General features: G+C 42.1%; 1 protein-coding gene and 1 long non-coding RNA gene across 3 annotated transcripts; one reads left to right on the top strand and one right to left on the bottom strand.

Moving 5' to 3' along the window:
* Positions 1-302: 302 nt before the first annotated feature.
* On the bottom strand, positions 303-10,756 carry LOC123128669 (alpha-aminoadipic semialdehyde synthase). Of its 2 annotated transcripts, XM_044548732.1 has the most exons (27): positions 10,412-10,756; positions 9,247-9,390; positions 8,881-9,144; positions 8,689-8,775; positions 8,486-8,615; positions 8,151-8,324; positions 7,983-8,062; positions 7,631-7,747; positions 7,154-7,229; positions 6,636-6,807; positions 6,329-6,425; positions 6,067-6,230; positions 5,635-5,689; positions 5,368-5,508; positions 4,415-4,450; positions 3,956-4,237; positions 3,671-3,751; positions 3,349-3,414; positions 3,152-3,269; positions 2,879-3,008; positions 2,680-2,759; positions 2,033-2,191; positions 1,701-1,959; positions 1,384-1,492; positions 797-958; positions 627-696; positions 303-536 (listed from the first exon to the last, which is right to left on the bottom strand). In XM_044548732.1, the coding sequence occupies exons 2-27, from the start codon at positions 9,265-9,267 to the stop codon at positions 481-483; spliced, it is 3,186 nt and encodes a 1,061-aa protein (XP_044404667.1). In that variant the 5' UTR covers positions 9,268-9,390; positions 10,412-10,756; the 3' UTR covers positions 303-480. The 2 variants fall into 2 exon arrangements, with proteins under 2 accessions (XP_044404667.1, XP_044404668.1); XM_044548733.1 differs by lacking the exon at positions 4,415-4,450 and having other exon boundaries at positions 10,412-10,753.
* LOC123128670 (uncharacterized) lies at positions 434-8,157 on the top strand. Its single transcript, XR_006463382.1, has 3 exons — positions 434-558; positions 746-1,003; positions 7,951-8,157. It is a non-coding gene; the product is annotated as an uncharacterized lncRNA (long non-coding RNA).
* Positions 10,757-11,330: the final 574 nt, after the last annotated feature.

The raw sequence follows: 11,330 nt of genomic DNA, 5'->3' as shown, positions 1-11,330 counted from the left end.
CCAGCTGACCGTGGAGGCGGCGGCGTGGACCACGCGCCCATGGCATCGGCGGGCATCGTGGAAGCTCCCGGGGCGTGCGCGTCGGCTCCATAGGGCTTCCCCAGCCTCTCCAAGACCGGCATCCAGGTTACTACCCCCATTCCCCATTTCTTGGACGGAGGAGGTTCCTCCGGCCGGTCGACGCCGACGAGTATGCCATCGCCCGGCGCCGCGAGAACGGCGTGCTCGCGGTCGCTGCCGCCGGAGAAGAAGGCCTAGCCGGGGTCTCTCGTTGGCAATGTAGTACAATGAAGAGTAGGAAGTTCACCAACCGAATCAACCGGCGACAGATTTGGTATATATATACAATAGATAGTCACATATATACATACAGTTCGCTCATTTGACTTACAACGGCGAGAATCATCATTTTATTTACTCACTGCCTCTGTTGCAGCAGCATATATACTCGGTGGATTCTCATCCCATCCTGACATCCTCTCAGGTCTCCACTCTCTCGATCAGCTTGATGCCCGCCGCTTCCAAGATCTCCAGCGCTTCACAGCCGCAAACACACAGGTCAGAATCTCAGGATTAGTCATAACTCATAAGCATCACCAGAGTTGTTAATTTGCTTCTGCACTCACCAGGGATGTAGATCTCCGGCTCCAGAGGCCGGATCACCCCTTTCCTCTGGACCTTGTTCTGGAGCAAGAGCTGCAACAGAAGATGGGGACAAATTAACACATGTTTCTTTCTGATGCAGGTGTAAGGTGTGTGTGATGTGTGATGTGTTGTGATTGGGGTGCAGCAGTACCAGGGCTCCTATCGCTGCCGGTACCCCGACGGTGAGGGCCATGGCGGTGGTCGACCTGCCATTCTCGGTCTTTCCGAACTCCAGCAGCGTCGCTTGGTGCTTTTCGGTTGGTCGCCCGTCGGGGTACTCCACCTCGACTTCATGGTGGAGCAGTACCATATCCTGAATCGTGGGAGCAAAACAAAATTTTAGCTCGTCATGGTCCAAGTAAGCCAGTCTCTTTTAATTTATTCTGCAAGCCTGTTTATGATTGACATATGGTGTTGGAAAGCAATGTGAGATGTAGAAGTACAGGTTGGTCATTAAACTGTCAATCTACTACAATACTAATAAGTCTCTGCGCGTGAACTTTGGTGCTGCCAGATTCACAGTTGATTATGTCAAAAAATGATAAATAAAACTATTACTCTTGAGATCTTTGCCTCTTAAGTAACATTATGTGATTCTCTTCTCTGATAAGAAAACAGAGGTCACAGAGGCAGGAAAAAACAGAGTAGTGCTTCTGTTATATTGTTTGTACAAGAATAATTTCAATAGTTATATGCAATACATGAGACAGAACGACGATGAAAGATATTAAGTCTCACCTGCTCATTGTGGCCATAGGCCATTCTCTGTTCCATACGTTGGCAAATAACACTGAATGCACTTGAACAATCCTTAGGAATCTGTGTCTCCTCATGCAGCCCCAAGAACCTAGCAGGTGTAAGACCAGTTAAGTGATTCATCAGTTCTAACCGCGAATTTCAGAAGCAATGCTGATTGTTCCTAACATATTCTTAAATTATTTCTTGCAACCGTAGTCATTGCACATATATTAGATGTGCATGATTAAACTGGTACTTAAGCAGTCTGTAGAAGAGATGCAATTGGGACCCATAAAGCATAGGGATCAGAAACTAACTTGATGGTTTTGAGTATCTTGACAGCTAGTTCCTTTTCTTTGCAATGCCCAAGCATCATGAGTCTTGAAATCAGTTCATCGTCATGTCCTCCAGTTTCTTCACCATTTACCTTTGTGTTAGATGTGGATACATTGTTGACATTAAGGAGTTCGTTGAGAAAAATCCTATATGTTGGGCGATTAGTTTCTTGTAGCAGTGGATGATTTTCAGCATCAAAAAACCCAATTTTCGCCAGGATAGCCATGATCTCACTAAATCCTGTGCAAATGCAACAAAAATATTACACACTGCAAAGAGAACAACTCAGTGAAAAAAAAATATCAACACTTACCTTCATAACGAAGAGTGGACCTATATACGGTAGATGCTTCTTTGGAGATCCCATACAGGTCTCCATACATCAAGGAATTTCGATTTGGCAAGTGTTCCAGGGCAAAAGCGGGAAGCTCTGGTAGTCTGAGCCTCTTTGCTGACTCGTATAATTTACTACCTGTGGAAGTGGTAAGTAAATGATAACAAAGAACATATATAGTAGGTAATAATTAAATATGTACTCCCGAAAAACTAGACCCATTTCCTCGTATTTATATTGCAGGCATAATATATCATTGTTTAGCTGTTTCAACACCTTGTCACATTCCATGACATGAAAAGGGATTGCCAACTGTTTCATGTCCAGTGTAAAGTTAATGTATACACTAGAGAAAATTAGCTCCGCACCGTTGCAAAATCCAAAGGATGTACAAATTGGAAAATACCACCACATGTGAGGCTGCTAAGTGGGCTCTGAGGCCACATGTTAGTGACACAGCTATGTATTTTCTAAGTCAGGTGATCTTCACAGCAGCAGGGGTGCAATTGGCCCGATGGATTAAGTATAAGGTTAGCCTTTGGTTCAGTAAATTTGTGTGGGTAAACCAGTCTATTGAAATGTGCTCCCTTTCTCTGGGCAATTGAAGAGATACGAGACTAACTTACCATCCACATTGATGGTCTCTCCAAGAAATTTGTAGACAGCAGGATTTCTTCCTGCTCGGATGGCACCTGCTGGACTCCAACTAAGAACAAGACAAATACCAATCAGAATTGCTGGTAAAACTTGTTTCATGCAATATTGTGCCACAAGCTCCAGGCGTGGAGACCTTGTTACACTACTAGTCACTATAGTTGAATTTACCTGAACTTGTAGGCCAGTGGATTGTTTGCGGCAGCTGGAGATGGAAGTCCACCACAGAAAGATGTAAAAGCCTTTATTTTTCCATTCTGAGCATGTGCTTCATCAATCATTTTCATCGACAACATGTGATCTGTACAGGAAATATATTCACAACATGTTCTGTCATGCAAAGTTGCTCCATGATGAAAGAACCTTTTCTTCATCACATAATATGCAATGACCATTTTTAGAGCTGTCTACATATATATGCTGGCCGTTATATTTAGCAAGTACCTATGCCAGGATCAAGGCCCATTTCGCAGAGTATAGTTACACCTGCTCCTTGCGCAGCTTGCTCCAACTTTGACATGGAATCATCAACATAGCTTGCTGTGACCAAGTGCTTCTTGAGCTATCATAGAGAAATGTAACTCAATCAGCTGAAGCAATTCCTCAATTTCCATATAGCACCACCGGTGGTTTAAGCTTACCTCTATGCATACTCTTGCAATGGCAGCATGAAAACTAGCAGGCAGCAAGCTGACTACAACATCAACCTGTAAGAGGAACTCCAATCATTTATTAATCTGCAACAACTTATGCACTCTCTTGACAAGAATGAGTAGAAATCTCTATCCTGAACTGCAAACATTTAAGGTTTGTACATGAAAAGTTAACCTAGGAATGCCGACAGAGTTGGGTATATTTATTTGTGACAGAAGTCTGGCCTCTTATGCTCACTGTAAGACACTATGAAAAGTACTAGTAGGAGTATTTGTTCACTAGAGAAATTAAATATCAGAGTTAAAATACCTGTGAAACAAGATTCGAAAGACTTTCAGTATCTGAAACATCGAGCTGAGCTGCTGTTGCATTCTTTATTCCGTCAACTGTCTGAATGCAGAGAAACAAAAACATGAGATAAGTAACGGACTAATGGTTGAATTCTACAAATACATATTCGGTTTGGACAAAAATGACAGCATAATGAATTTTCCAAAGCTTATTAATATCGAAAAACATGATAAAATTAACACACATTTTTTGCAACTAAAGTTTGCATAAGAGCTAAGGAGCGCACTGTACTGTGAGATTCACCTCTTCTGCATCTTTTTGATACAGAGATGCCACGACAACATGTACTTGGTCGATGTTTTGGTAAGATGTTAGAAACTCAGCAGCTGGCCGACAAACTCTCCCAGCTCCAAGGATTAAAACCTTTGGTCCTACTTTATCCATGCTGTCATCAATTCCGCATTCGCTGACTCTTCCTATCTTTAGAGATATCTCGGCAGCATTAGGATCTCCACGGTGCGCATTAGCGATAGAAGTCAAGGAATCGATGATCTTGTCTAATGTAGTCGTATCATCTGCTCCTACCTGTAGAATGAAATGCACCATATGTTTCAGTACAACATCAAACAAGGTTGTCTTTAAAGGCATGAATTGGTGAGGGGTGCTAAAAGTTAAAATACATCTTTATATTTTATAATCCAACATGCATTGCATCGAGTACATATGTTAATTATTAAGGTAGGTTTATATGATGTATCAGACCTGTGAGTCCTGATACTTTTTTCTGCGGAAGAGTTCCTAACGTTATAAGAAAAAAGACAAATTTCAACATGTTGTTAAATATCTGCTGTATTCAAATGCCAGAATAGTGGGGTCAAAACGTAGTACATGCATATTAAGAAGGAAGCTAAGAATCAAAGGTATACTGTTCAAAAGAAATAAAATGCTCCCAGAAACAGAGCCCTTCAGTTTCTTCCTTCCTCGAATCACTAGAGGAGCTGCGGTAGCAAAAATACTTACAAAACTAGCACACCAAAGAGAATGCCCAAAAATCATTTAAAGGAACACAGCTCAAAAAGGAAAGGAAATGAAAGGAAGGGATCACAAACTGATTCATGGCAGTCCAAGCTTCCAGTTAGTTGAAGTGGGAGCTCGGAAGACTCTGGTTGGCACAGGAAGGGGGTAGAGACTGAACATTTATAACCCACTCAATGATTGAGTGCAAAATATCTAAAGGGCTATGTTTGCCCAGACGTACTGATCTCTTCTTCTTATTTTTGTCTTTTTATGAGGTGATGACCCGATAGGGATGGGCAAAGGCGGTCCAAGAGCTGTTAGATCCAACTTCTTTCCTTTGATGTTCTTGGACACCTTTCAATTATTTGTACTATTTGCTTCATTATGCTCAGTAATTGATCAAAATGGCCACCAAAGGTTACCATCCATCATGCCCCAAACATAAGTTACCATCCATCACTATCAGTTCCACACTTTTCCTAGATGCAAAAGAGAATCAGAAGTCTAATTCTGTGACAACTGACGAGATGTCTTTTGGTAGGCCATCTTAACCTCCTTGACTATAAGTCTTTTGATGTATGCTTGTAGAAAATAATTTCTCTAAAAAGACTAAATGTTAACTACCAAACTAGAGACAGCATGTTGTGTTTACTTCGTACTGAAAATAGTTCACATCAGTAAGAAATTTTATTGCTTACTTCAAGCTCCGAGTAGGACATATCATCGATGCTTTGTCCAACATCACATTTAACCAAGTGAAAAGAACCCCCAGCTGTCTCAATGATGTCCAAAGCTTCATTTATAAGGAACTTATCAAAGAGGTGGCCACAGAGAGATACCTGTTTCATTGATCGACAAATTGTTAGGAGGCAACTGAGAAGTCATTATAGAGCAGATCATATGCAAGTTCCAAAAGATTTAGTTAAAAAAAATGCACCACAATATTAGAGAATTATATTTCTAACCAGGGTGGTGTACTTCTTATCAGGCAATGAATTCGCTGGAGTTGGTGGCAATTCTCTGCATAAGAGCAAAACAAAATGTTTAAAATGACATTATAGGCAGTAAACATGCTCGGAGATGGTAAATATTTACAGTACCAGTCATCAGTCATGACCAGAAAACTGTGGTACTGTAAACATAACTAATGCTAACAAACAGCAAATAAAATAAAAAACACAATGTTCAAAAAATATTCTGAAACATGGTAGAAAGATAGACATATCACTTCAGACTGGAACTACATCCTGCCCACTGTCCAGTATGATTACCTATTTTCTTCCCTTTACAAAATATATCTGGGATCTCAAGGATTCAGGACATGAACAGAAATACATATCCTCTGAAACTATCACACAGAATTATGACAGTTATGATGAGAAATATTTGAAACTTACATCATAGTCTTTCTCATCCGAGGAATATACTCATACAGAGGAGTGAGTTTGCCAGCATATGCGATGCAAGCTCTTCTCAAGTGGGAAGGAAGCTCCAGCAGTCCCTTAGCTGAGGCCAAGCTGGTAACAAATCTAGATAATATGTCTCCAAAATGCTGGGAGGCCTGCAGAGTTTGAGTACAAGAGAATAGGAGTCATCTCATAGCAACAAATTGGAACTGCAACAAAAATAGTTTATTTTGTCTTATCATAAATTTCTCACCTCTCTGGAAAACTCTGTAGGCAGAATGTCAACAGCTAAGCAGATCACACCATCGCCTTCCATATCATCATGGTACAAATTAGTCGAAGTATCATACCTAGATTTGCATATCCAAGGTGATTTGTCAAAAAGTCACTGGCTAAGCAAAAACCACCAATTATGAAGAAGCAGAACCAAGTATCTGTGTGGTACTACTCCAGAGTATTTACCAGAGACGGTTCTATTTATTTATAATTAACAGACAATGTGCAGAAGATTACAAGCAATTTAAATTTATGCATCCGTAGTGAATATCCAAAATTCTTACCGGAAGAAAGGCCTCTCTATTGATGTACTTCTGTTCACAAATTCTATGGAACCTCCAATGTCACAAGTTATATCAGAAATGCCAACCAAAGGGCACCCATTCTTCATCAACTGTTGTAACTGGTCAATGCTCAATAGTCGTGGGAACCTCCTCTCCCAGTACATACAGTTAACTGTAGTAATGCATGGATACAAATTAGAATATAATGGCTAAACGCCTAGTATCTCTACTGCAACAGATAGAAGATTTTTTATGAAATCTCCATGATTTATAAGTGTAAACTATACACCCTGCAACCGGCACCTCATTACATTAGCAACTCTTATCAATGCCAGCATCAGTTTAGAACCAGCACTGTTCTGTGCTATGCACTTCAATGCATAGTATCTTTATATAACTAAGTAACATAGATGATGAAAATCCTATGGTCTAGACTTGTTTTAGAGATTGTGCCAAAAATACAGAAACGTAACAAAATTGAGCAATATAAAATGAAAGCAATGAGTTGTGGACCATACCAATGGCAGATGCATATGGAGCAATCCTTTCATGAAAAACAGGGCGATAGTGTTCTGGATGAGCATAATAGTCAGCCTACAGACAATGTCGATGAAAGATTTCTTGCAGTCAGGCTACTGAAAAGCGAAGAAATACTAATAAAACAGAAGAGATGGAAACTTTTATTTGGCTAACACCGTAGTTCAAAATTTACGAAGAGAAGCGAAAAAGATCAGTAGTGGATTGGTTAACAGGATTAGGAACGTGAGGGCATGATCAATGTACTGTAAACAGGCAAAACATTTGAACATCTCTTTGCAGCAAATTAGTTGAACGATGGAAATTGTATTATGAGAAAAGGGTATCATGTTATGACAGGATAAATATTTTATTTCAGTTAAGAGTAATGACCTATGCTGATGTTATTATACCTTAGCATTTCCTGTTAGAAACTAAAAACCAACATTTATTTGATAAACTTAAGAAATGTGCATTACTTTGTCAAAACATCTGCTGGGATCCTTGGGTGCGACCATGTCTTTAGATGTGACAACACATCCATATAGTTGGAATGCTCTCCTGGTTGACTGATGATGTGGAGGCAGACTCTTTCCCTGTATAATTTCAGGAATAGAGCAAACTGAGATATATTAAGCTAGACTTGCAAAAATAATAATCAAATACTGACCCATAACCACTCAATCAGTAACCAAATTTGCTAGCATAGATAACGATCCACAGGTGGCAGAGATTTCGTTCATGTCAATGGGGACAAAACCAAACTCACAAAACTAACGTTGTTTTTATATACTTATAGATGTGAAATTTCTGGCACAAAAGGAGTAATACCGCAGAGAGCTCGGGGAGTTTGTCAGCATCAACGAAGGTATGTGGCAATAGCTTGAATATCTCTTGTGCGCCCTGCGAAACTGTGACACATGAAGTTATAAATGTGAGTAAGTGTGCTGCAACCAGTAACCTGAATGTGAAGGCAACGAAAGTGAACACTGGGATTACCATTTCCGGATCCGGTGAATGCAAATACAATCGGACAAATTCCAGATGGAAGTCCATATGTTGCTATCTCTTCACCAATGGCGATGACTGCAGCCTTGGCTGCAGCGAGGGAAGGATACATGTGGGATTGCCCCAGAGACAGAAACGGAGTCGAGTACCCAAGGCTCAGATATCCTGAAATTGCAAGGGAAATACTTTAGGACAATGCATAACTAACAGTTGCTTACGACAGAACAAGTTGCCCTTCATGATAAGTCGAGATAGCAAATTGGAGCATCGCAGGCATAACAATATCAGGTCAGGGCATGAACTGAGAAATAAAACAGTGTTCTTACTCTGCCCGAGACCGTGTAAGAAGTCTATCAGTCCAGCTCTGCCAGCAAATTTCCCAAATGCCAGCATCCTTTTCCCATCGTCGTCGACAATTAGCTCATAATCAAACAAGGACACTCTTTCCTCCATGATCTGAAAAATATGAACCAGCAATTTAGCGCACCATTTCCTCCTCAGAAATGCGTATGCGCTATATGATAACTACCTTATCTAACAGCGGCATATTTTCTTTCTGGGCCTTGTGGGTGTGCGAGAAGAATGCATATGCTCTATCCGGAAGAATCATCTCTAACTGCACAATTAAACACATCTCAGACCGTTTCCACAACTGTAATACCGTCACAAACTGTAAATCAAAGTCAATTGGAGCATCTAACTTAATTGGTTACAATGTTACCTTTGGTTGCTTGATGCCTACGATGAGGCCACACTCTGACAGATCTTCTGAGATCTCGCACCCAGCATCCTCGTACTGAGCATCGTGGTGGATCCTCTTGGTGCTTGGCTGCACGATGATCCGGTTCACGCCGGATTCGCGCTTGCCTCCTCCGAGCACAAGACGAGCGCAGTGGGAAGGAGTTAACGGCGCCCTCCTCTCCCACATATTGACGGTCTCGGCGAGAATGCCGATGACTCCATTTCCCAGCAAGGTGTCATTTCTCTGAGTGAAAATGAACGAACATTCCATTGGTGTCAGAGAGTTAATTATTATCACAAAATCACCCGATTTAATAGCAACAGCCGAAGGGATTGTGCCACGCACTTCAGTTGTCTCGGACCCCATTGTGGATGAGCGCAATTAAGTAGGCGTGACGATCATGAACCTGTTGGGGTCTGCTCCAGAAACTGAAAAGAGTGCCTCACATTCGGATTCAGGTTATCAGAGTTTTTGTTACAGTTAGATTTCCTGCCACAAGAATACAGTTAGCAACAAACACCACACTGCATACTACTACACCTGGTAGTGGTTAATCAAGAATATGTGTTATTCGTATGCTGTTCATTTTTCAAACGTGTGTAAAATAGTCATGTTCACTTGAGAAATAAATAGTATATCTGTTTATTTTCAAGAAAAGGAACATGACAAGTGATACGGAGTTACTAGCCACTTGAAATGCGCTTTTCTATTCATGAGAAATGAAAAATGAAAATGTGCGTCCAACACTATTTTTTGCTTGCTAGAGGTAACTGTCAGATACTATACTAAGATAGACAACTAGCTAGTAAAATTGGGGTAAAAAAAACAAGCTAGAGTAGTAAATTTGTGCTATCCAGCCGAAAGTTACTATCTCGTAAGCAAAGCAGAACATCACACGGCCATGTGTAATGTCCAATCAAACAATCGAAGGTCCAAAGCTGGATCATAGGTGACACAACCCCCCCCCCCCCCCCCCCCCCCCCAAAAAAAAGTGCCGGTCTTTTTTGGCAACATGATTGAAGTGCTTGGCCAGACGGCAGCCTGTCCATCGTTTTCAAGCGATCCATCCACCGGGCCACGGCACCGCGGCGACACGCACGCAGACAGTGCCAGCCACGCGGCCACGCAGCTCGTGAGCTACATCAGCGGCCTCACGCTTGTCCCGGCGTCCGTCCGTCCGTCCGTCCGCCTTTCTTGCGTGCTTCTCCTAACCGCCTAACCCGGCGTGTGACTCGTGAGCAGGCAGGCTCCGGCGGTGCCACGCCGCCCACACCGCGAGCAAATGCACATGGAAAGCTGCTGCCTCTGCCCCCCTGGCCGCCGGTTGACTGGCACCAGCGCAGCGGCAGCGGCAGCGAAAGCCTGTCTGGTCGGAACCCCACGGCCAGAGCCGTAAACGTCGCCGCCGCCGCCGGACCCCCATGGTCACCCACGAACCCGAAACTAAGCCCGAGCGACGAGCGACCAAAAATCCGAGGAAAAAAAACATGGTTGGGCAGGATGGTCGTACCTCGGAATCTTGGATAGCGGCGAGAACGGAAGGCGCTGAGGTTGGACACGGGGAGGCTGGGATGAATCAATGGCGCGTGCGCAGCGCAGGTGAAGCTCCGGTGAGATGGGGAGGAGGGGAGGCTGCTGGACCGGGAGTATATATCGATGGAGAGCCGGCTAGCTAGGTGGCCGGCGGAGTAGCAGCGCAATTTGGGCACGAGTATCGTACGTAGGAGATTTGGACACGAATGGATGGGTTCGATCACGAGGATGGATGGCGACGGCAACGGCCAGTTGGGACAGGAGGTGGGTTGAGTTCGGTTGGAGACGAACGAGGAGGGCAAAGGTGCGGGAGCCGGAAACAATGCACTAGTACACGCTGCGGCTGCAGAAACATTGCATATAAGGGCATGTACAATGGTTCTATCTTAAGAGTGCTATGTAGGATAAATGATGAGGTGGATGAGAGAGAAATCATAAGAGAAGACTTGTCTTATCTTATTTAAGAGAAGACAAGAGATGATCTCTTAGCATAATTTGTCTCACCATATTTTTTAGGAACAACTAATTATTAAAAATAAGACTAAGAGATGATCTATTATAGACATGTTTTTTTGTCATCTCTAATTTACATGTAAAATTTAAGATAAGACTATCTTATCAACCATTATACATGCCCTAAGGATTGTCTGAAGTCAAACTTCGTAAAGTTTGACCATATTTATATAAAAAAATATTAACATTTATAATGCTAAATTTATACAATATGAAAGGTAAAGTCATGACGCATCTAATGTTGTTGATTTCACATTTTAAATATTTGTCTTTTTTTATAAATTTGGTCAAAGTTTACGAGGTTTGACTTCAGACAAATCTTATATGCGAACTAAAAAGAACCGGATGGGAGTATTTGTGAGGAGATCCCTTATGTATATTCT

Source organism: Triticum aestivum, chromosome 6A, assembly GCF_018294505.1.
Source record: "Triticum aestivum cultivar Chinese Spring chromosome 6A, IWGSC CS RefSeq v2.1, whole genome shotgun sequence".
In the NCBI taxonomy this organism is placed as follows: domain Eukaryota; kingdom Viridiplantae; phylum Streptophyta; class Magnoliopsida; order Poales; family Poaceae; genus Triticum; species Triticum aestivum.
This window is presented reverse-complemented; position numbering and strand designations above follow the sequence as displayed.

Bases quoted from the DNA above. Each gene is read 5' to 3' on its own strand.
- LOC123128669 (XM_044548732.1), bottom strand. From the start codon at position 9,267: ATGGGGTCCGAGACAACTGAA. The intron at 6,426-6,635 runs GTAAGAATTTTG...ATGCAAATCTAG, and splicing joins ATAGAGAGGCCTTTCTTCCG to GTATGATACTTCGACTAATT. The intron at 6,231-6,328 runs GTGAGAAATTTA...CAAACTCTGCAG, and splicing joins CTACAGAGTTTTCCAGAGAG to GCCTCCCAGCATTTTGGAGA.